Raw genomic sequence first — 22,851 nt, 5'->3', positions numbered from 1 at the left:
TATGTTCATCTTGTGTTCATCACTGTACAAGTACTTACTTACCTAATCAATTTATTTTATTTTATGACAATTACGACGTGTGCGTGAAACGGAACAATGCGGTGTACTTTTTTCCCATTGTTCTGACGCTTTTCCAATCATAAACAAATACCAATAGGAATATTCTGGTTTGCTTCTTTGTCTTCATCTCTATTTATCACAAAATTAAGAAATAAAGTGCTTTAGAAAAAACTTTGATAAGTCTTATCATTTATTTCATGACCCAGTGTAGGTACAAGTTGTTTATTCGCGGCTTAGTAATTATTATTTGTATTTCCATTACATACTATAAGATAATTGAGATCAAGCATTTAGATACTGTGATCTAAGCAAAGTAGTGTTTTACGTGGTATTTTTATTACGAGACATTGATTATCCTGAAAATGATCGACAAAGTTCAGACAGGTAGGTAAATAAGTTTATTATTCAATTTATATATTTATTAATTTATTAATATACTCATGTAATATTTAGAATAAATTGGCTGTGGGTTTACTCAATGAAAATTATGTCCCACTTTAAAAAACACTTTTTGTCTCTTAAAATATTATATTGGTAATTAATAAAGAGGAAGTACCTAATGTTTAATTTAACAATGTGAAAGAGTACAAGAGGTGTGGTGCAGGTAGGGTAAAATTTGACAATGGAATTTTCCTTAATGCCTAAGGGCAGCACAAGCTCTGGCTTACTTGCTTATATATTTAATTATTTCTTTTATTGATTTATTTATGTTATTTTATACATATATACTTAGAATCATGCCTATTCCCCATTGGGGTAGTCAGAGACCACAGAAGTATATTTTATTGTTTTTTTTTCAGTATTGGGCCCGGTTAACCCATCAGAACTAGGCCGCACGTTGACCCACGAGCATCTAGCGATGGAATTCACCCACTTCTACAATACCCCACCAACAATCATCGCAGACAAGTTCCAAAGTGGATTCTCTTTAGACAAAGTGGGTTACCTAAGGCAGTACCCATATAGTTCTCAGTTCAACTTGCTACTCAATGATGACAGTGCCAAGACAGCTGTTTTGAATGATGTGAAAGAGTACAAGAGATGTGGTGGAGGTATGTCAACCAGACGATTCAAAATTTTAAAATGCGTAAGGGCAGCTCAAGCTCAATATTGGCTTGCTTGATTGTAATTGAATACATAAATAGTCTTTCTGCCTAAAGTAATTAAAGTATGTTATGTTCAATTTCTTTTTTAGTTATCAATATCATTTTTTATACTTCATAGTTTTGATATACTAACCCAATGAGTCTTGTTACTTGAATAAATAAATAAATTAATTATAGTATAAAAAAATATAATATCATTTTATTTTTTATTCTATGAAGTATAAGAAATGATATATTGTTCTGAGCTTCTATTTTTATATATTTTTTAATATATTGGTAATTAGTTTAAATTTGAATTAAATTCCATAATGCTAAACTTATTCCTATAATAAATCATTTTAGGTACAATAGTAGAAAATTCGACAGAAGGTCTGAAAAGGGATGTTAACTTCTACAGACAGGTATCTGAAGCTACAGGGGTCCATATAGTGGCTGGTACTGGCTACTATATTGAGGATGTTCAAGGGAATGCATCGAAAAGCTCAGGGGAGCAGATGTATAACCACATGCTGAAGGAATTGACCGAAGGATGTGTTGATAATAAGGAGATTAAAGCTGGCTTTATGGGCGAGATTGCCAGTGTCTGGCCGCTTAAAGGCAAGTATTTTTAACCGACTTCAAAAAAGAAGGAGGTTATCAATTTGATCCGTATGTATGTAAATGCGATGGGTATGTCAATGCATTTCTCAGAAACTACAAATTGTTTTGCAATTATTCTTTTTTTATTGCAAATCTTTTTTTGATATTTCTTCTAACGTAGGGTAGAGTGCAAATGTTAAAATTAAGGTCGTAAAACCTACGAATCGTAAAACAGTTAAAAATGAAGACGTAAATCTGATATTATTAGGTCTCCTTTTGGGTTGACTAGTTAGCAGGGATTGTTCTTAGGAGAGTTTTATGTCATAATACCTAGTTAGAGATTACGGGATTTCTTGAGTCGTGTTGCCTGTCCTGTAGAATAAAAAATAAAGCCCAGCAGTATTTTATTATTATAATATTGCTATTAGATTAAAGTATCGATCGATTCAATAATTTTTATCGAAATCGATAAGTTTGTTTTTTCCCTAACATGCCTGCTTGGCACACGATTGTGTTCGTATTTTGACAGAACGACGTGATTTATATTTGGGTTCACATATTAGCACTAACCGACAAAACGACATAATTATATCGTCAGAATCGATAAAATGACCGTGACGAAATTTTATCACGTAGCTAACATGAGCCCTACACAACTCACACTCCTAACTCCTATCGGGGTCGGCAGAGCGACGAGCGTATCACAAAATCGCGTCAGTTTTATTTGATCGTTCGTCAGCATAAAGTATTTTATTTAAAACAATTCAATGTATTATCCTGCAGAATTCGAACGTCGAGCAATCAAGGCGGTGGGCGAGCTTCAACCGCAAGTATTAAAATTTATTCTTTATTTTAGAAATGATTAGGAGTACTACATGGAATGCAATAAATATTTGAATTTTGAATTTGAATTGTTAGGGCATGCCGTGGCTTTATTTGGCAAACAAATTATTTTATATACTTAACAGACTTCTCATCAAAAACATTAAAAATTAAACATCTCGCAATTTATGTTTCGAAAGAATTATTTTATTAGTTATTATTTTTTTAGAAAAATACAATTTAAAGAATAAAAAAATAAACATAATTTTATAGTGGATATATTAAGTTTTTATTTCAAATTCAATTCAATTGTGTTTTGTTGAAAATTGGGAAGTGTTTAGATTGTTTTTTGATGAGAAGTATAATGTAGGTATATTTTTTAGGCACACCACACTGTTTGTTTCATGTGTTTCGTATTTGTTGACTTGTTTTATTATTTATTGCTTTTGTATATTTTTTTGTTGTTGTAATTTTATTCAGTATTTCTATGATCTTGCAGGTAGGGTGTGGTGTGAGCTTCCACCCGCACCGGGTGATGGAGGCTCCCTTCGAGATCATCCGGTTGTATCTGGAAGCTGGCGGGAAAGCTGACAAAGCTGTCATGTCGCATTTGGACCGTGAGTTACATAATTAATACAGTATTTACATAGAGTAATTACATAGAGTGCAGGAACGGAACGACATCAGCATGACGTATGAGCGTGAGCGAGACAGTAAGAGGATAAAAGCGTGAAGTATGAAAGGGACAGAAGATATAAGAGGATATAGATTTTAAGATGGCGCTAAGACGTTAACGATGTAAAGGTGTTTTCCTAGTGTTTTCCCATGAGGTTAGGCCTCCCCTCAATCAACGGGAGGGGGTATGGAACATACTCCACAAGATATCGAGCCGATTACGACCCCACATACAGCAAATCACGCCTATTTCCCTAGGCTTCTTCTAACGACCTCCGTGGTCCAGTGGATGAGCGTTGGGCTCACGATCCGGAGGTCCCGGGTTCGAATCCCGGTGGGGACATACCACAAAAATTACTTTGTGATCCCTGATTATCCGAAAGTAAGATGATCCGTGCTTCGGAAGGCACGTTAACCCGTTGGTCCCGGTTACTACTTAGTGATGTAAGTATGTAGTAGTCACATGGGCCATTTCAGGGGACTTTGACGGCTCAATAATAACCCTGACACAAGGGTTTATGGGGTTGGTAATCCACCTCACAACCCACACGATAGAAGATCCATTCTCTGCTTTATCAACAAAAATCCTGGGAGCGAATGAAAAACAGAACGCGTTTCACTTATCTTTCTGAATGTGTCGTCAAAACCGACAGACCTACATGCTGGGTGACGGGCAGAACGTTTGGCTCTGACCAACCCATTATATAACAACAAAAATTCTTATGTTTTTCGTTCCCAGGCACAATATTCGAGGACGACAAATTCCTAGAGTTCTCAGACCTAGGTACTTACTGCCAACTCGACCTGTTTGGAATAGAGGTGTCGTATTATCAGCTGCACGTAACTACCAACATGCCATCTGACGCTCAGAGGCTCGACAAGGTTGAACTGATGATCAGAGAAGGAAAGGCGGATCAATTATTGATGTCGCATGATATACACACTAAGCATAGACTGGTGAGTGTAGTCTGCATAGCATAAACGACCTCTGTGGTCCAGTGGTTGACCGCTGGGCTCAGGATCCCGGGTTCGATTCCCGGTGGGGACATATCACAAAAATTACTTCGTGGTCCCTAGTTTGGTTAGGACATTACTGGCTGATCACTAGATTGTCGGAAAATAAGATGATCCGTGCTTCGGAAGGCACGTTATACCCAAAAAGAAAGATAAAAGATGCATATGAGCGTTTTCAAAATTAAGTGTACTACGTCTGAATTTTAGCTATAATTAAAAATATGACATTGTTGGAGATATTTTGATTTAGATATTATTAAGTTACGCGATAGTTTATGAAATTATGTGAAGTTATTAACAGATTAATCTATTTTACGAAAAATTATTAAATTATAGGGCGACGGGCGAAAAAAATGTCAGTTTTGCGACTATCTTAAAAAATAATTGGTCTGTAACTATAAGAAAGATATAAATATGATTTTAGTTGTGTTATGAAGATTACCAAAGATATTTTATGAAAAAAATATATACATAGTCATAAAATCTATAAAACACGAAATATGCTAGTTTTTCGTTCGGTTTTGTCACAGCTGATACCAAGGCAACCATTATATTTACGATTTAATTTCGAATATTAGTTTAATAAACAAAGTAATTATTGTGATACCGAATATTAAAATCATTTTAATAAATAATATAAATTATTAGCAACTCTCCATATTGAAAATTAGAAAAATCTAAGAATTTCTTCGTCGCAAAATGAGGGACTGTCGCAAAACTGACATACGAATTTTTCTAAGGGTGGGCTCACACAGGAGAAAACCGAACCCAAAAATGTAAGTGAATAAAATAAAAGATATACTTACACAAATTTTAAGTTTTTAACCAAATAATTATCAATTCTGAATGGGAACAGTCTTTTTGAAAATCAAGATTACTTAGTTTAACAAATAACAAACTTGTCTTCTTTTTTCAGCTTCTTCTTCATTCATTTCAGATATTTTTTTCTTCTTCGATTTTATTCTTTGTAAATTTTTTAACCTTTGGGCGTTTAATTTCTCGGGATTTTCTTTTTTAAATTTTTCTCTATATCTCCGAGACCGTTCTGCACTAGTTAGTGGCATTGTTAAGCCTAAAAAATTTAAAACCTTTTCAGTATGTAGTCTCAGCTTTATAGTGTCGGTTTTGCGACTTTACTAGTCAGCCTGTAGGTCACAGGGAAAAATGTCGCAAAACTGACGTGACGCTCTGTTCCCATTTTGTATTCAAACCGATATTTAAAAGGAAAAAAAATACCTAGTCTTGTCACCAAATGTAAATAATTTTGCATTATAATATAGTTCATCTTCTGAATAAATTAATAAAATAAAACTCACCTGAATCTGATTTTATATCGTTTCAAACCCGACAGATAAAATTTTGACGGCCGTGGAATACCAGAAAACACGTCTCGCGTCACAAAATATATTTTGTCACTAGTCTTTTTTTAAATGGCGACCGGTAAATTAAGGATAATTTTGCCATTATAAAACGAAAATAGCTACCGTAAATAATTTCAATAGGCAGTTTTAGTCGTGACAAACCCGACATGTCCGGTCGGTACACTTTTTAAGACTTTTGAAAAAATTTAACTATATTTAAATAAGCACGAGATTTAAATTATAAACTACTGGAAATGAGAGAACCTTTAGAAAACTTCAACCAATACCAAACATCAAATGATACCCTAGTACAAAAAGTTTTAAGAATCTCTTCAAACATTTATCAGTTTGAGTGGGGGACACGGCAAAATCTAGTACTTAGTGATAAAAAATTACATTTTATTTAAATAATTCCTCATAACCATGAAAATTTTGTTAGAATTTAATTAGTTTAGAATATATTTAATGTATCTCAATAATTAAAATAATTAGCTAGAAGTAAATTTTACTAGTTATTAGACTTCAAACACAAGGGACAACGTGAAAATGGGAGGTACACTTATTTTTGAAAATGCTCATATGTCTGTTACCCATGAAATTAAAAAGGAGAAACCATAGAGCAACACAAACGTCCGCGACGAAAAGAAAGAAAATAAAACATAAAAATTAACATTAAAAAAAGTTGTATTTAATTAGAATTACATTTGTATTGTATTATTTTACAGATCGACTTCGGTGGCCATGGGTACTGCCATATTATAAACAATGTGCTACCTAGAATGAGGGCAAGAGGAATCTCTCAGGAAATTATTGACAAGATCACCATTGAAAACCCAGCTAAATGGCTCAGTGTTAAAGTTTGAATGTACTTTTTACCAAGTAAGGTATTTTATAGTACATATTTGGACAAGATTATAAAATATCGAAGGATGCATTTTAAAACACACTGATAAGTTATATTAAAAAAGAGGTATTTTTAATCAATATTCTTATACAAAATGTTGTATCTAAAATGGTTGTTAAATAAAAAAATATATAAAATAGTTTTTTTTTTATTTATTTACACGTACAGTTAGGAACATAAGTTATCCCAACAGATTAAACATTTTTGTTGATTCTAATAACTTGTGCTGATGGCTGTTTGTTGCAAAACTCAAGAAATTATTACAGTTAGAGAATGTGTAAAATTTATAACTACTTTAGAGAGTTATATGTAGTGGTCCTACTGAATTTTTATTATGAATATTTTACGCTGTGACTTTCAACATGCATACTTGATTCATGCAATGATATCAACCTAACTGCCTAAGGCCCTGCGCAGACGACAGACTATCCGTGACGCACTTTTTAGTCTGCAATTATATGCAGTAACGCGCCGGACTTTTTGCGCGTCGTGTACGTTACTGCATATAATTGCATAGGTTATATTTTCACAGACTAAAAAGTGCGTCACGGATAGTCTGTCGTCTGCGCAGGGCCTAAATATAATTTAGCCATTAGATTACAGAATAATATATTTTACTGAAGTCACAGTGAAAACTATTACTAAATAATGGACTAAGACTTGCGCAGTAAAAATATGTCGTACAATATTTAATATCTATTACCTTTTATTTTACGTACACATATCGTCTTTTGAATTTTACAAACTGTTTTTAATCTACATTTACTTTAGTGTCGATATAAAATTATTATACATTATAATGGACATGAAAACAACAATATTATAGACATTATTACACCGTTGATTTTAAGTGATTGATAAACTTTTTTTGACCACAGAATAAAGAAATAATAGTATCAGAATAAATTATGTATTTTAATTCTACTACCATTCTAGCGGATATTATTTCACTACTAGTTTTTAATAATACCATGCTTCAAAAGCAAACACTGAAACCCTTATAGGATTACTTTTCAAAAGTAGATAATTGAATACAATAATTGTACCATTAACATATTACCACACCCTGGACAGTCCTTACAAAAATCTCATTTGTACCGTGTACCGCCTAACTCGTAAGTGCGAGCGAGACAACAGTCTGCTCTCTCTCCCTTACTCCTTAGCGGCTTACGGCCATTTAAGACTAAAGTACCCAGGGGGGGTGAGGTCAGCGCCCGATTCGTAATGGTGCGGGGCGGAGTTACCTTTCTACACGTAGTATTATTCTTTATTCTATGACATTTAACCAAAAAGGAGTTGACAAACCTGAAATTCTCGTAAGAGCTTCTCAACCACTTCAAATCTTGGGGCACAATTCACAGTCACTTAGAGAAGTCCTTTCACTATCACTAATGTCATACACGCACTTAACACACACACGGTTAACTGGGGCTTTATGTAGTAAACTTGGCGGTTGCGTGGTATAAGACCAGGTATGCTCAATCCTGGGCCCGCGTGATGGTTTAAGGCCCGATCTCCCTATCCATCCATAGGGAAGGCCCGTGCCCCAGCAGTGGGGACGTTAATGGGCTGATGATGATGATGCTCAATCCTGGAGGAGCTCGGTGGCGCAGCGGTAAACGCGCTCGGTCTGCGATTGTTGAAGTTAAGCAACTTTCGCAAAGGCCGGTCATAGGATGGGTGACCACAAAAAAAAAAGTTTTCATCTCGAGCTCCTCCGTGCTTCGAAAGGCACGTTAAGCCGTTGGTCCCGGCTGCATTAGCAGTCGTTAATAACCACCAATCCGCACTGGGCCCGCGTGGTGGTTTAAGGCCCGATCTCCCTATCCATCCATAGGGGAGGCCCGTGCCACAGCAGTGGGGACGTTAATGGGCTGGTGATGATGATGCTCAATCCTATGACAAGCCGCCATCGCTAGCTCATTGATGACATAGGTGTTACCATTCAATTGGTATCTCCAACATTCCGAGAACGCGAATTTTATAATTGAAAATTAAGTGAATTACTGACTAATGTATTTAATTACTAATAGAGATCCTTGGGGGAGGCCTATGCCCAGCAGTGGGCGTCATACGGCTGATGATGATGATGACGTAAATCTTTTATTAAAAGTACAAAATTTCCTTGCAAAGTAAATTAAAAACATTGGACGTGGGTAATTTATTTTTTTGCGAAATGGCAACGCAGGGTTGGATGACGTCAGCTGGGCTAACCTTGGAACATTCTAGCTGTCAGTTTTGAGCATACCTGGTCTTCCTATACCGTGGGCGGTTGTTGCACTACTTAGTTACATGGTGCCTGTACGGTCACGAGCACTAATATGTATACATTTTGGTACCATGTTACATTAACTTTTTTGACAAATTGAATTAAAGTCTCACTAAATGTCATTGACATTCAGAATTTGCCTTTCAACTGTTTTAAGACAGTGTAGTTAAACAAAAACTTTACAAAAAAGGTTATTATAAAGTTAGTGATTATTTAGAAGATATGAATGCATGGGGTTAACTGTCTGAGAACTGATATTAGGCAGCTAAATTACTCAATTGTATACCAATATTTTTTGTTTTTTTTTTTTTAAAGAGCGTCTAGGGCCCTGTGCCGAGGTTTTTCTTGCAGCTTCTTTTCCCCGGCTATACAGGTTGTAAGAAGCTGCAGTAGTTTTAGGTGGATGAGACGTTCGTTATGTAAAAATTGACGATTCAAAATTTAACTATTTTACCTACTGAATAAAGATATTTTTGAATTTGAATTTGTCAAATATGTTAGTGCGACAGAGTTCTAAAGTGGGTACATTATATTGCTCACGACTGTACTACGGGCGCTCACAAACTTAAACAAATGCCGTCTTTCACTTACAATAAATGCATGAAAGAGATAGAGCTAGTTTTAACCCTGCCAAATTAAGTCGGTGTTTGCCCGAATCGGCACCATTATCCTGTCTACAAATACGACGCAAAGTAATAAGTTTATGGTACTGTTTTAACGACTATATCCCAATTGGGGTAGTCAGAAGTACAGCAAGATGTTAGACCCCTTAGGCTCTTCTAGTTCGTACCTTCCATGCATTTAAAGTTGAGGAGCTCGATGGCGCAGCGGTAAACGCGCTCGAAGTTAAGCAACTTTCGCAAAGGCCGGTCATAGGATGGGTGACCACAAAAAAAAGTTTTCATCTCGAGCTCCTCCGTGCTTCGGAAGGCACGTTAAGCCGTTGGTCCCGGCTGCATTAGCAGTCGTTAATAACCATCAATCCGCACTGGGCCCGCGTGATGGTTTAAGGCCCGATCTCCCAAGGCCCTAGTAGTGGGGACGTTAATGGGCTGATGATGATGATGATGAAAAGTCAGATATGCATCTATCATTCAGCTAGTTAAAAGCCCACGCAGTGCCCACGCTTAAGGAAACCCCCGCCCAAAACCAGAATGTTACGCTTATCGCCGTGTAACCGTCCGTGATCAGTTGCCACACAGTGTACTAGTCCTCGAGGTCCAGGTTCTGCAGCTCCTCGTCTAGGTCCTCGTCGAGGAAGAGGTTCTCGTTGATGGGCACCTCTGCCTCGGCCTCGGCCGCGCCGTTCTCGAGGCCCTTGTTGAGCTGGGACAGTCGGTCGTCTGTTGCCTTTGTGCCCGTGTCGTCCACCTGGAAACAGAAAGGTCACTTAAAATGTGTAATATGTGTGCGAGGGTGTGTATGTGTGAGGGTGTGTGAGTATGTGTAAGAGACAAGAGTAAGTGTGTGTTGTTGTGTGTTTGAGGGTGTGTGAGCGTGAGTATGTGTGTGTGCGTAGGTGCGTGTGAGTGGCTCAAAGTTACCGTTCTATACATACCTATTATTCTTTATTCTATCTACAAATTCCCTATATATTTTTGTTTCGATTTTCGAAAAAGTATCTAATTTGATTAGAGTTGTCAAGTAGCCTTTTTAAAGGCCAAAAGGGGAGCACCAACTACTTAAAAATTACAAAAGCAATTATTTATCGGAATATACGTGAAGCTATAAAATTTAAAACTAAGGACGTTACCTGAAGTGTGAAGACTGAAGACAACATTTTCTGGATGCTTCTCCAAAAAAGATTAAGATGACCAAAGACTAGGCTGTATGGGCTAAGTTCCCTTTGCCTGCCCGAATGGGCGAAAAAAAAGGGGAGCACTAACCTCTGACATCTCGGTGCCAATGAGGTCGAGCTCTATCTCGCGGTACTCGGTGGTGTCGACGTCGTCGTCCGCGTCGTAGGCGCTGTAGTCCACGGCCTCGTCGCCGTCTTCGCCGTCGTCGGCCGCCAGCGCGGGGTCGAACGAGAACATCTCGCGGCCCGACAGCCCGACGGCGCGGCCCGCCTTGAAGTCGCTGCGACGCTGCTCTTCCGCCTTCGCCATGTTGTCCTGAAAAGGGACAAGTTTATATCAGCCACGGAGAATTTTGAAAAAAAAAAGGGTTTCAAACAGGAGGTAGAAGGAGATTTCGACGGTACACAATAATTTAAGACAACAGGCATGAAGGCCTGGAATCATATTTTGAAAGAATCAATCTACCAATCCATCAGGTCCATGTTGATACTATACTTACTTCTGTATTTTTATAACACCACAATTTGTACGAACACATGGTCGCAATAAAACATTTCTATTTATATTACCTGTCTGACCTTCCAACCCGCGAAGGGAAAAAACCAGCCCAATACTGGTTAAGTCTTTTACCTCCGAAACGCATTTCTCGATAATGTGGATTTTCTCACGGTATTTTTCTTCACCGCTAAGCGCGTAATTTGTAATGCAAACATTTCAAAAACAAATTCGAAAATCATTGGTATGGGCCCTCGCTGGAATTTCGAACCTGCGACTTCGTGAGAATCAAGCGTTCTTCCATATCAGAGCCACAAATTCCACAAGACATCTTCCGGCAAATTGACAATATGGGACAGTTCTAAATTCAAAAACCAAAGTCTTTAAGCTGATGCATACCAATAGCGGTTCGATGTCTATCTACGTAGATAGCATTCGCTGCGTTTATTGGCCGACACCTTTGATATAATGCGGTTGCCTGCTTTAAAAAGGCCGCACTGACGCAATTTACATAAAAAGCCATATTGCTCACTTACTTTTATAAACGAAAATGTCAAATTACAATATTGCTTTTTAGATGAATTGCTTTCATCTGGTCTTTTCATCGACTGTCATCAAAAACACTAATCTCAGACTTCACTATACCAAAATCTTACCTGTTTCTCCTTGATTTTCTTCTTTTTCCACGCCAAAAATGTTTCTAGTGTAATCTTAGTCTGGTTGGGTCCTAGAGCCGCTCTTTCTCTCTCTATCAGGTCCACTAAGGAGATCTCATTCTTCTTTTCCTCCATCTTCTTCTTGTCCCGTTTGAGCACGAAGCCTGGGGGCAACGCGTGCCTGTATATGCATTTAGTTCCGCTAGGACACTCCCAGAACCAACCATATTTGGATTTTTCTACGGCTTCCAAGAAATGCTTGCATATCTGAAAAATGAGTGATGTTCAGTTTAGTATTGGCTAGTGGTGCAAAGATGTCGCTGACTAAAACAAAAGAGAGTTTTTTTTTTTTTTGACGTGACTTATTGTAGATTTGCCGCAGATGGCATTAACTACTTGGCCGGACAAATGGGGAAGGCCGGACAAATGGGGATGGCCGGACAAATGGGGATCAAAAGAGAGAGTTTATTTGTTTTTTGTACCAACTAGTGCAATAATCTAAACCGCGTAAGATACGAGTAGATGTTTTCAATCTAGCATGCATGCATACCTTAGTAAATATAAAGTTTAATTATGGCTGTATTTTGAAAAATGGGAGTTAGCGGGAAAAAAATGTATCAATAAAATCTAAAACTGCATAAGTTAGATGCTTGAAATTTGACATGCACTCCCACACACACAAAGATCTGTATTTTATAACACGCGACGCGGACGAAGTCGCGGGCAAAAGCTACTATGATATATTACTGTTATTTATAGTGAGATTTTAGCTGCTGAGAAGTTACTCTCCACAAACTAAGTAGATTTTGTTATTTACGATGAATGTTGTGTTTACTTAAGTAACTAAGTAAGTAAAATGTTTATTTTTCATAAAAATACAGACAATATTGGTACAATAAAACCCCACAAAACCAATTTCTCGGTTTGTCTGTGGTTTGTGTTAATGTGTCTATGGTCTCCCAACTAATAATTGTACTGTGAATGGAAGGCCTTATATTATTTAATGTTTTTTGACACTGGCAATGCCTTCGGGGACTAGAGACGAATTGTCTGCCCTCCACTTCTTCCCTCTCTCTGCTCGACCACCGTCCATGACGGTTCGCTTTATCGTTCTGTTTTTTCCTAATACTTTTGTGACCACTTTTTAATACTTAGTGACTGACATTATCGTGTGTGACAAGTGTAATAATTCTTGAGGAATTAAATATACATTTGGTGTGAATAAGCTGTTTTCAATTTACCGCATTGCTAATGGTGCTAATCACAGCCACTGCCGATCTACGTCCTCCATCAGGTTTTGGGCACAGCGTGGGAATAATCTTCTTGCATCCTGTGATTATAGCGCTATTGCATCAAGTAAGATATTGCTGAGTACGCATTGGCCATGTCGCAAGCGGACGGCGGTAATATTTCTGCAATGGAGACGGCCACGCCGACCACGTCGACTATGTTGCTCAGCGGCTCAAACGGCGGTATCGAAAAGCTGGAAGGAGCTGCCAATTATCACAGCTGGAAATTCGCACTAAAGATGGTTTTGAAACTCGAGGGCCTATGGGACCTGATTGAAGGAAATGAGGACATTGCTGTCACGGGCTTAGACGCCGTGCGCGACCAACGTGCGCTGGCTCGCTTGTGTTTGAGCGTAAAACCGGGACTATACCAATATGTACGTGAGGCTAAAACCGCAAGACAGGCTTGGAAGAAGCTGTCTGATGTCTTCGAGGACCGTGGCTTATATCGCCGTGTATTGCTCCTCAGACAATTACATCGCATCGATTTTTCACATTTCAACAACATGTCTGAATACATAGAAAAGGTTATGTCTATTGTACACCAACTAGCAGACATAAATAAAGTAATTGATGACGAAGAAATTGCGGAAATCCTCTTGAGCGGTTTACCACAGGAATATGATCCATTGGTGTCAAACCTTGAAACTTTATGTATTTCTTCGAGTCTTCAGAGTGAGTTGGTGCGTACCAGATTGCTGCAAGAATACCAAAGAAAAGGTGAAAATGGTAATGGTACTTCTACTTCTGCATTTGTATCAAGACGGCAAACACCACCAATCTGCAAACATTGTGGCAAAGTTGGTCATATTAAGCCGAAATGTTATAAGTTGAAGAAAGAAAAATTCATGAAGAAGAAGGAAATTCAGCAGCAGCCTACTGCATTCTTCGCTCAGAATAGTACTGAAGTTTACATTGATAGTGGATCATCTAATCACATGTGTAACAATAAGGACTTATTATTCAACACAAGAGAAACACATGTGCAACATATTTCTGTGGCTAATAGCCAGCAGATGATAAGTACGTGCATTGGTGACATGAACATTATTATAAACAAACAGGTAAAAACCTTTAAAGATGTTATGTTTGTCCCTAATTTGTCTGCAAATCTCTTATCAGTCTCTAAATTATGTCAGTATGGTTACAAAGTACAATTTAATAATGAAGGTTGTTTTTTATATGATAATGGTTGTAAAACTTTTGGCAATAATTATTTGGTTAAATTAGCTTGCACTAATGGCATTTATAAATTGGAAGGTTGTGTATGTGATGGTAACTTACTCAATAGGAAGCACTCTTTGCTCCTGCAAAATAGGCAAGACTCACAGAGTGCTGTAGTTGCTGCCAGTGCCTTATCCAATGCGGATATTTGGCATCAACGGCTTGGCCACTTAAACATGACAGGTATGTGTAGGTTAAGATTGCATGTGTGTGGTGTCGTATTTCAGGAAGAAGCACACCAGTGTGAAGCATGCCTGAAGGGGAAGCTCACGGCCGAACCTTTCCCTTTGGCAAGCTCAAGCAAGACTACAGGACCACTACAGCTCATACACAGTGACGTGTGTGGACCGATGCCGGAGGCTAGCTGGGGTGGAGCTAGATACCTAGTCACATTCACTGATGACTTCACGAGGAAAAGCTTCGGATACCTAATGAAGAATAAGAATCAGGTATTTGATTGTTTTGTTATTTTTAAAGCCTTAGTTGAAAAACAGCTTAATTTGCCTATTAAATGCCTGCGAACTGACAATGGTGGTGAATATTGTAATGAAAAATTCTCTCAATTTTTGCAACGAGAGGGTATTATTCACCAGACTACTGTTCCTTATTCACCTGCTCAAAATGGCATCTCTGAGCGTCTTAATAGAACACTCTTTGAGAAAGTCCGTTGCATGTTACAGCATTGTGGTCTCGGAAAGCGTTTTTGGGGAGAAGCTGTCATGACAGCTTTGTATTTAAAAAATAGGTCTCCCACAGCTGCTTTGTCCGGACAAATACCAGAGGAAATTTGGTCTGGATTGAAAATAGATCTCAGCCACCTCAGGGTTTTTGGCTGTACTGCTTTTTCGCTCGTACCTGAGCATAAACGTGACAAGCTAGACGCTAAGGGGAAGGAATATATATTTGTGGGATATAGCAATACTTCTAAAGGTTATCGTCTAGCTGATCCCTTATGTCCTACTAAAGTCATCATTTCGCGTAACGTGGCATTTATTGAAAATAAGTTTTATAAAACCAATTTGAAACCTTCTGAAACGAACGAACGAGAGGAAATTAATTTTTATAATTTTGACTGTGATATGAAACAGTACTGTGATACAAATATGAATGAATCTAATAATATAATAAATGGATTAAATAATAATGAATTGAAGATGAATAATAATGAAAATATAATTAATAGTGGTTCCATATCAATTTCAGACGGAGAATACTGTACGGGGAGTGAGGATGAGTCCTGTTCCACTGAATCGTCTGCAGGCGACATGGGCTTCGAGCCTTTGAGTCAGCCGCGCGAGACTTCTAATGTGGAGGTAGCCGCGACTAGTCCAGTGACCGTCGCTTCGCACTCTGGACGTCCTACTCGCTCTACTCGGAATGTACACCCTATTAGATACCATGACTATGATATGAGTCTTTTAGTTAGAGGGAATCCTCTTATCGACGAACCACTTTCATATGAAGAGGCTATAAGCTCTTCTTGCAGTGCAGAGTGGAAGAACGCCATGAAATGTGAGTACGACGCCCTTGTTAATAACAATGTATGGGAATTGGTAGATAGACCTATTAATAAAAATGTTGTTAAGTGCAAGTGGGTTTATAAAGTAAAATTCGATGCTTCAGGTAAATTTGATCGTTTTAAAGCACGTCTTGTTGCCAAGGGTTTTACACAACGTGAAGGAATAGATTATAATGAAACTTTTTCACCTGTTGTACGTCACTCCACTATGCGAATACTGTTTTCTATCGCTAATCAATATGATTTAAACATAGATCATTTGGATGTTGCTACAGCATTCTTAAATGGCGATCTAAATGAAGTAATTTACATGGAACAACCAGTAGGTTTTTGTGATAAATATCCTAACAAGGTTTGTTTACTAAAGAAAAGTATTTATGGCCTTAAACAGGCAAGCAGAATGTGGAATTGTAAAATACACAATCTACTTTGTAAACATGATTTTATTCAGTCAAAGTGTGAACCTTGTGTTTATTTTAAATGTACTGATAATGATCTGGTTATCATAGCTTTATATGTGGATGACTTTTATGTATTTTACAGTTCTAACAGCTCTAATAAAAATAAGTTGGTTTTTGTTCTTGAAAAAGAATTTAATGTAAAGAATTTAGGAACACTTCAGAGCTGTCTAGGTATGAATATCACTAGGGATAAAGTTAAGGGCATTTTAAAACTTGACCAAAGTGAATATATTCGTAAATTGCTTGCACGATTTGGTATGGTAAATTGTAAGGCCGTGTCTACACCCATGGAGGTTAACTGTAAGCTGTTAAAGTCTGAAAAAGATATCAGTTTACAGGATGACATTTATAACTATCGTCAGCTACTTGGCTGCCTGATGTATCTGTCCGTATGTACACGTCCAGATATATCATTTGCGTGTAGCCAGCTGAGCCAGTTTAATAACTGTTTCGATAGAACTCATTGGTTAGCAGCTAAGCGTATACTGCGTTACTTGGCAGGTACAATTCATTACTCTTTATGTTTCCATAAAAGTAGGGATTGGTTTTTAAATGCCTTTACTGATGCAGACTGGGCCAATGATGTAATCGACAGAAAGTCTTATACTGGTTTTGTCATTATGTTAGGCAATAATACGGTCAATTGGGAATCACGTAAACAGAAATGTGTAGCGTTGTCGTCTACTGAAGCCGAATATGTTGCCATAAGTGATGTATGTAAAGATATTTCTTTTATTCAAAATTTGCTTTCAGAAATTGTACCTAGTTACTGTAAAGAAATGAAATATACTGTTTACAATGATAACCAGAGTGCGCAAAAGTTATTACAAGTTAAAGAATATTGTCATAAGCGCACAAAACACATTGACTTGAGATACCATTATGTTAAGGACCTTATTAGTAAGAATTCTATTTGTGTAAAATACTTACCTACTGATAAAATGATTGCAGATGTTTTGACGAAACCATTAAGTAAAGTTAAACATGAATCTTTTGTAAATGCCATGAATGTGTGTAGCAGTATGTAATAATTTGACTTTGTATTGTGTAAATGATACTTTTAATTGTTAATTAATTGTTGCATATAAATGTAGAGTCACATTTTTTTTTTGTAAAATGTAGAGTCTCTTTAATCTAAATGTAGAGTCACGTTTTAGAAAATGTAGAGTCTCTTTGATTAAAATGTAGAGTCATGACATCCAATGTAGAGTTATTTTTTTTTGATGTTTCATATTGTTTGTTATGTTATATTTATGACATTGTGAGCCATAAGGGGAAGTGTTAATGTGTCTATGGTCTCCCAACTAATAATTGTACTGTGAATGGAAGGCCTTATATTATTTAATGTTTTTTGACACTGGCAATGCCTTCGGGGACTAGAGACGAATTGTCTGCCCTCCACTTCTTCCCTCTCTCTGCTCGACCACCGTCCATGACGGTTCGCTTTATCGTTCTGTTTTTTCCTAATACTTTTGTGACCACTTTTTAATACTTAGTGACTGACATTATCGTGTGTGACAAGTGTAATAATTCTTGAGGAATTAAATATACATTTGGTGTGAATAAGCTGTTTTCAATTTACCGCATTGCTAATGGTGCTAATCACAGCCACTGCCGATCTACGTCCTCCATCAGTTTGTAATTGGATTACACATTAGTATTGTTCAGAATTGCACTATATTTCGCCTGGCAACATTATAAACATAATTTTGAATAAAACTTTTTTGAGAATTTTAGTTTTGGAACGTCGCGTCGCTCTCTTGCTTTCGTGTCGTTATAGAGGTCAGACGTGTGACCCTCGAATATTTTTTGAGTCTTTCGAATCATTATGATATAATAGTCTTTCTCTTTTAAAGGCATGTTTTCGTCTATTGTCGTATTTTTGTATGTTGCACTCTCGTATCAATTTTATACCCAAACTTAGTATTCTCGCAATTTTCCTATACAGTCCACTTTTAATATTCAAGTATTGTTTTACTTTGTTTAATTATATTTTAACTAAATGTTATAATGAGCATAGCTGTAAGTAATTCATTAAATAACATACATAAACTCACGCCCGTAATCCCTAATGGAGTGGGCAGAGCCACAAGTAATCAAAGACAACTTGCAGCCACTGTTGATACGATGTCGTAAGCTGGATATAAAAAAAAATATATATATATATATGTATATAACGAGGTGCACTCACAATATCAGTAGTGGGTCGCAGTTTGTCGCCCTCCCCATGCTTCTTCTCCACCACCTCCTTGAGCTTATCCTCGTCCCAGTTATCCATCGTGTCGTCATCCCGCATGTCCACGTATAAGGACCTCTTCTCAGCCTAAAAAAAACGACATTGTTGTTAATCTTCACCCCAAAAATGCAGGCCGAACACATCACAACATTGTTATTTGAATAATTTTACCACCTTTTTGTATTCTATGTGTTCTCGCAAATAAATTGATTTGATTGTGATCTTCTTCTATCGTGTGGGTAATTCACCTAGTTCAGTTAATGGATGTCAGTGATAAATGAATTAATTGAATTTTAAGATAGTAGCCACTGCTGTTAGTTATCTTCCGACATTGATAGATGTTAGAGAAATTGGTTTAGTAGCAACATTTCACACTGACAAACATGAAATGCATTTGCACCAACCTCATCAACCCTTGTGTCAGGGTTATTATTGAGCCGCCAAAGGCGCCTGACATGGCTCATGTAACAACTACTTACTTCCATCAGTAAGTTGTCAATAATAAATCTTTTCTGTTACATAACATAAGCTCATAGAATATAATGTATAGTAATGAATATAAGTATAAACTTGCAATCAGTCCTTGGATTTTCAGCAGTTCTTTTGTACAGTAATAGATGTCGAGTGAGGCTTGTCCGTGCATTGTTGGACAGAGTGGTGGAATAACAAAAACTCTTACCTTTCTTTCAATGGTCAAATCGTGAGAGAACTTGCACTTGTCACCCTTCGTACACTGGCCTTGCTTGAAGAACGCACACACCACTGACTTGGGGTCCGTGCCTGGAAACACATTGCATTTACATATTAGTCCTATATACATTGGTGGACTAAAAATCAACTCAAGTTTGTTGCTGAAATACGAGTATTTAAAGGTTGAACAGAAAACAGTTGAACCACATTTGTCAGCACCACTTTTCTATGCTTCTATCTTTTTCTGTGGCTCAGAACCGTCATTTGCCAGAGTGAAAAAGCATGCATATAGCATGCTTGTGTGTTTGGTTCGCTCTATTTCACGTTAATTGAACCTTGGATCATTGGCACTCTGTATTGTTCTCTGACGAGTCTGTTCGAGTGACGTTTATGACTAATACATTGGCGTAGTCTTGGACTTGTGTTATGTTAGCTTGGTACTTTTAATATCAAGTGTTGGTACACTGATTGGCCGTCTCTATGGCTAGAGATCTGAATACTCTAAATGGCCAATCAGCTTGCGACAACAGACATTTCAGAACCCCGATACCGACGATTTCCCTCATTAAGCGCTCATCGCTATCGACCCACTAGGGTCGATTAATTCTTTCAAATATTATTCTCTCAGACGACGCCCTGAGCCGAGGTTCGCGTTCTACTGGACACTCTCAGGCCAGTTGTCTTAAATGTTGTACTGGATACTTAGCTCTCCCCATTTGTCCGAGTAGTTATTGCCATTTGTGGCAAATCTACAATAAGTCACATAAAAAATATATATTTCAACTGTGTGACTTCAGATATCTTTTCTTCTTTTAATACCTTTTATCCAGATTTTTACTCTTCTCCATTGATTGCAGCCTCTGTAGCTTGGTCCCAATAATAATTTATAATTATTATTATTATTTTTTTTTTCACTTTTGTGCCCAAGCATGCGATCGGTCGACTGACCATAAGCAGTTTTGATGGTTTGGTTTTATTAACATGCAGGACAGGCCCCCTCATTAGAAGGCTGCCTTCATTATGGTGCTACTGTATGTATAATTATTAATATTATTTATTACCTTTCTCAACCTTCTGTGTCTGTACCGGCTTGAAAAGCATAGCCAGTTCCTTCTGCTCTTTCAATTTGTTTTCCTTCTCCTTCTTCTTGTCATCCATAGGCTTGGCGGGGTGGATACCACCACTCTTCACTTGTTTCTCCACCTGCTGGATGAACTTCTGCTGCTTCGCCCCCTTCTTGTTCTTCAGACCGAAGGTTTTATCCTGAAAACAAGACGATTATTGTGATGAATAATACGTAAATTAATATGGAATAAGATTAGCTACTAACAACACTTAAGATCATCCCTGATCTGATGTTAGGGAGCTCCGTAATCGTACCAAAAGTATCGGATGTCCGATACAAAAAAACATCCGTAACCGTAACCAAATCCGAAATAAAAGTTTCGTATAATATTGGATAAGGCCTAATTGAGACTTTCTGCACATTGTTTGTGCTTTTTTTCTTTTGTCGATATAAATACCTATTTGTATTTTACTATGAAATTGCTTAATAAATAATATCCGTAACCAAAATTATCCGAAACGAATGGATAATCCAAAATAATTTATTATACGTATTTGTAACCGTATCTGGTTTGATAGATATTAATCATTCTAAATCTGTATCCAATCCATATTCCAAATTTTATATCCATAACATCCCTGCCTAAAATCTTGAATTGTCTATTTGACATAATTTATATTTTATATTTTGAAAGGTCACATTGGGATGTGATTTTTGTTAACAAAACCTCAGAATAGATAAGCTAGTTGAAACTACCTGGAAAGCAATAAAGTTTTTGATTTGACTAGTCAACCAGGTAAAAATCACACCAATCAATCAACCAACCCCAATTCCATTTTGGTCTCAATTTTTACCTGAATGGGGGACTTTCCAGGCTAGGGCCCCCAAAAATGACACAGATGGTGTTGTACTTTAATGTGAATATTATCTATTTTCTCATTACTCGGGTACATAATCATTCCAAAATGCAGTGTAAATTTATTTATTTATTAGGCACATCAACAGTACAAACACACAACAATTAATAAAACTTTCTTAAGGCTAGTACTAGTGTTTGCACCAATTACAGATGTGCACAACTTATGTAATTAACATGTATGTAGAATTTGTTTAAAAAAAAAAAAAAAAAAATTAACGGAATAACAAAAGGTATGAATAGTTACAGCCAGGCAACACTACAACAACAACAAAAAAAGAAGAATAGGTACAAGAAAAAAAAAAACTGTGAAACTAACAGTCATGACTAGATGATTGCACAATAAGTTTCTTGAATTTAGGCAAACTGTTATGAAATATGTCAAGATCATACTCCTTCCAACATTGGTTATACGTTCTGAGCAGTCTTGGGAGACTTCAACAATGGCTGAAGCGTATAAAAATAATTGTTGCTTGATATTTGGATCCATTATGTATAGAATTATGTTGCTACCTATATCGCTTCTCTTCATTTTGATCAGAATAATAATGCATGCCTTGGTGTAAAAACGTTTTTGAGGAACTTAGCCTGGAAAGTGTCTTATTAGGTGTCCAATCATCTTGCCTCTTCTGTCCTCAATAATTCTCAGTATTTGTCTCTTTTCCCTTACTCTTACTAGCACTTCCTCATTTGTAACCCTTTCTATCCAACTTATTTATTCCATCCTTCTCCAACACCACATTTCAAAGGCCTCGAGTCTCTCTCTGTCCTTCTGTGTCAGTGTCCAAGTTTCACATCCATAGAGGGCTATACTCCATACGAAGATTTGACACATATTAAAGCTAGAAGGAAAGAGGGGAAAGGGAAGACCAAGAAGAGCTTACATGGAACAGATTAAAGAACAGGTTAACGTTGTGTCTTATAGTCAAGTAATTGGCCTTTGATAGACTGGAAAATGCTACACCGACAAGAGCGTGGCTCTTAAATTGATGATGATGAGCCTGGACAGTCCCTCATTGAAATTAATTTAAAAAATCAAGGTTTTGATGAACAAAAGTCACATGACAATGTGAACGAGGTTTTCACTGTAGGGCAATGATATTGACTGCTAACAGTGTGTATACAGGTGGTTTTGAGCAGATTGCTCTATATATTTTCGACAACAATAAGACATGCAATAATGGTCACCCTACCAGCAATAGTCACCATAAATTATTGTTATCTATTAAAAACAGTTTATTATAGTATTTAATTTAGATTCTAGAACTCGAGTATTTAAATTAACATTTTAAATCAGCTGAAGAGGTAGTACTTACACATGGCATTATAATAATAGCTCATTGAAAAGACAATTGATATAGGTTACAATTTAAAGACTTTGTACTTATGGTATATGTAAGAAATTGAATTATTTACCTCAATTACTTTCTCCTTCTTCTTCTGTTCTGTCTTCTTACTGGCCCCGCCACCTCCTGAACTCTGTTTCTTTGGCGGCATGGTTATGTTATATCTCGAACCTTCCGAAACGAAGATTTACACCACAAGGGTTATCTCATCAAAAGAGTATTATGAGACTAGAATTATGTGAAGATTCCAAGCGAATATCTATCACAACAACATTTATTTTCATTAATAAAGAATTGTTCCATCCACCACATCAAATCGTCGTGGAATCGAAAAAAAGTTTGTCACTTTTGACATTTTGCTTTT

The 22,851-nt window shown here is 37.0% G+C and overlaps 2 protein-coding genes and 1 long non-coding RNA gene across 3 annotated transcripts in view; 2 read left to right on the top strand and 1 right to left on the bottom strand.

Annotated features, from left to right (window-relative positions):
* Positions 1-22,851, top strand: part of LOC126372600 (uncharacterized) — a 209,997-nt gene that overhangs the window by 56,925 nt on the left and 130,221 nt on the right. The gene's annotated exons all lie outside the window — the stretch shown is intronic.
* On the top strand, positions 263-6,544 carry LOC126372523 (phosphotriesterase-related protein). The gene is made up of 7 exons (XM_050018330.1): positions 263-444; positions 861-1,112; positions 1,509-1,763; positions 2,529-2,575; positions 3,067-3,184; positions 3,982-4,199; positions 6,343-6,544. Exons 1-7 carry the CDS (start codon positions 423-425, stop codon positions 6,478-6,480), a joined length of 1,050 nt encoding a protein of 349 aa, XP_049874287.1. The 5' UTR covers positions 263-422; the 3' UTR covers positions 6,481-6,544.
* On the bottom strand, positions 9,645-22,834 carry LOC126372514 (zinc finger CCCH domain-containing protein 15 homolog). Its single transcript, XM_050018314.1, has 7 exons — positions 22,558-22,834; positions 20,221-20,422; positions 19,149-19,249; positions 18,425-18,556; positions 11,741-12,007; positions 10,677-10,904; positions 9,645-10,161 (listed from the first exon to the last, which is right to left on the bottom strand). Exons 1-7 carry the CDS (start codon positions 22,636-22,638, stop codon positions 9,997-9,999), a joined length of 1,176 nt encoding a protein of 391 aa, XP_049874271.1. The 5' UTR covers positions 22,639-22,834; the 3' UTR covers positions 9,645-9,996.

Source organism: Pectinophora gossypiella, chromosome 14, assembly GCF_024362695.1.
Source record: "Pectinophora gossypiella chromosome 14, ilPecGoss1.1, whole genome shotgun sequence".
In the NCBI taxonomy this organism is placed as follows: domain Eukaryota; kingdom Metazoa; phylum Arthropoda; class Insecta; order Lepidoptera; family Gelechiidae; genus Pectinophora; species Pectinophora gossypiella.
This window is presented reverse-complemented; position numbering and strand designations above follow the sequence as displayed.

Excerpts from the sequence above, each read along its gene's own strand:
- LOC126372514 (XM_050018314.1), bottom strand. The coding sequence starts at position 22,638 with ATGCCGCCAAAGAAACAGAGTTCAGGAGGTGGCGGGGCCAGTAAGAAG. Across the intron at positions 12,008-18,424 it reads TGCGACCCACTACTGATATT|ATATGCAAGCATTTCTTGGA; the intron begins GTGAGTGCACCT and ends CTCATTTTTCAG. Across the intron at positions 10,905-11,740 it reads AGAAAATCAAGGAGAAACAG|GACAACATGGCGAAGGCGGA; the intron begins GTAAGATTTTGG and ends GTCCCTTTTCAG.
- LOC126372523 (XM_050018330.1), top strand. The coding sequence starts at position 423 with ATGATCGACAAAGTTCAGACAG. Across the intron at positions 1,764-2,528 it reads CAGTGTCTGGCCGCTTAAAG|AATTCGAACGTCGAGCAATC; the intron begins GCAAGTATTTTT and ends ATTATCCTGCAG. Across the intron at positions 4,200-6,342 it reads TACACACTAAGCATAGACTG|ATCGACTTCGGTGGCCATGG; the intron begins GTGAGTGTAGTC and ends ATTATTTTACAG.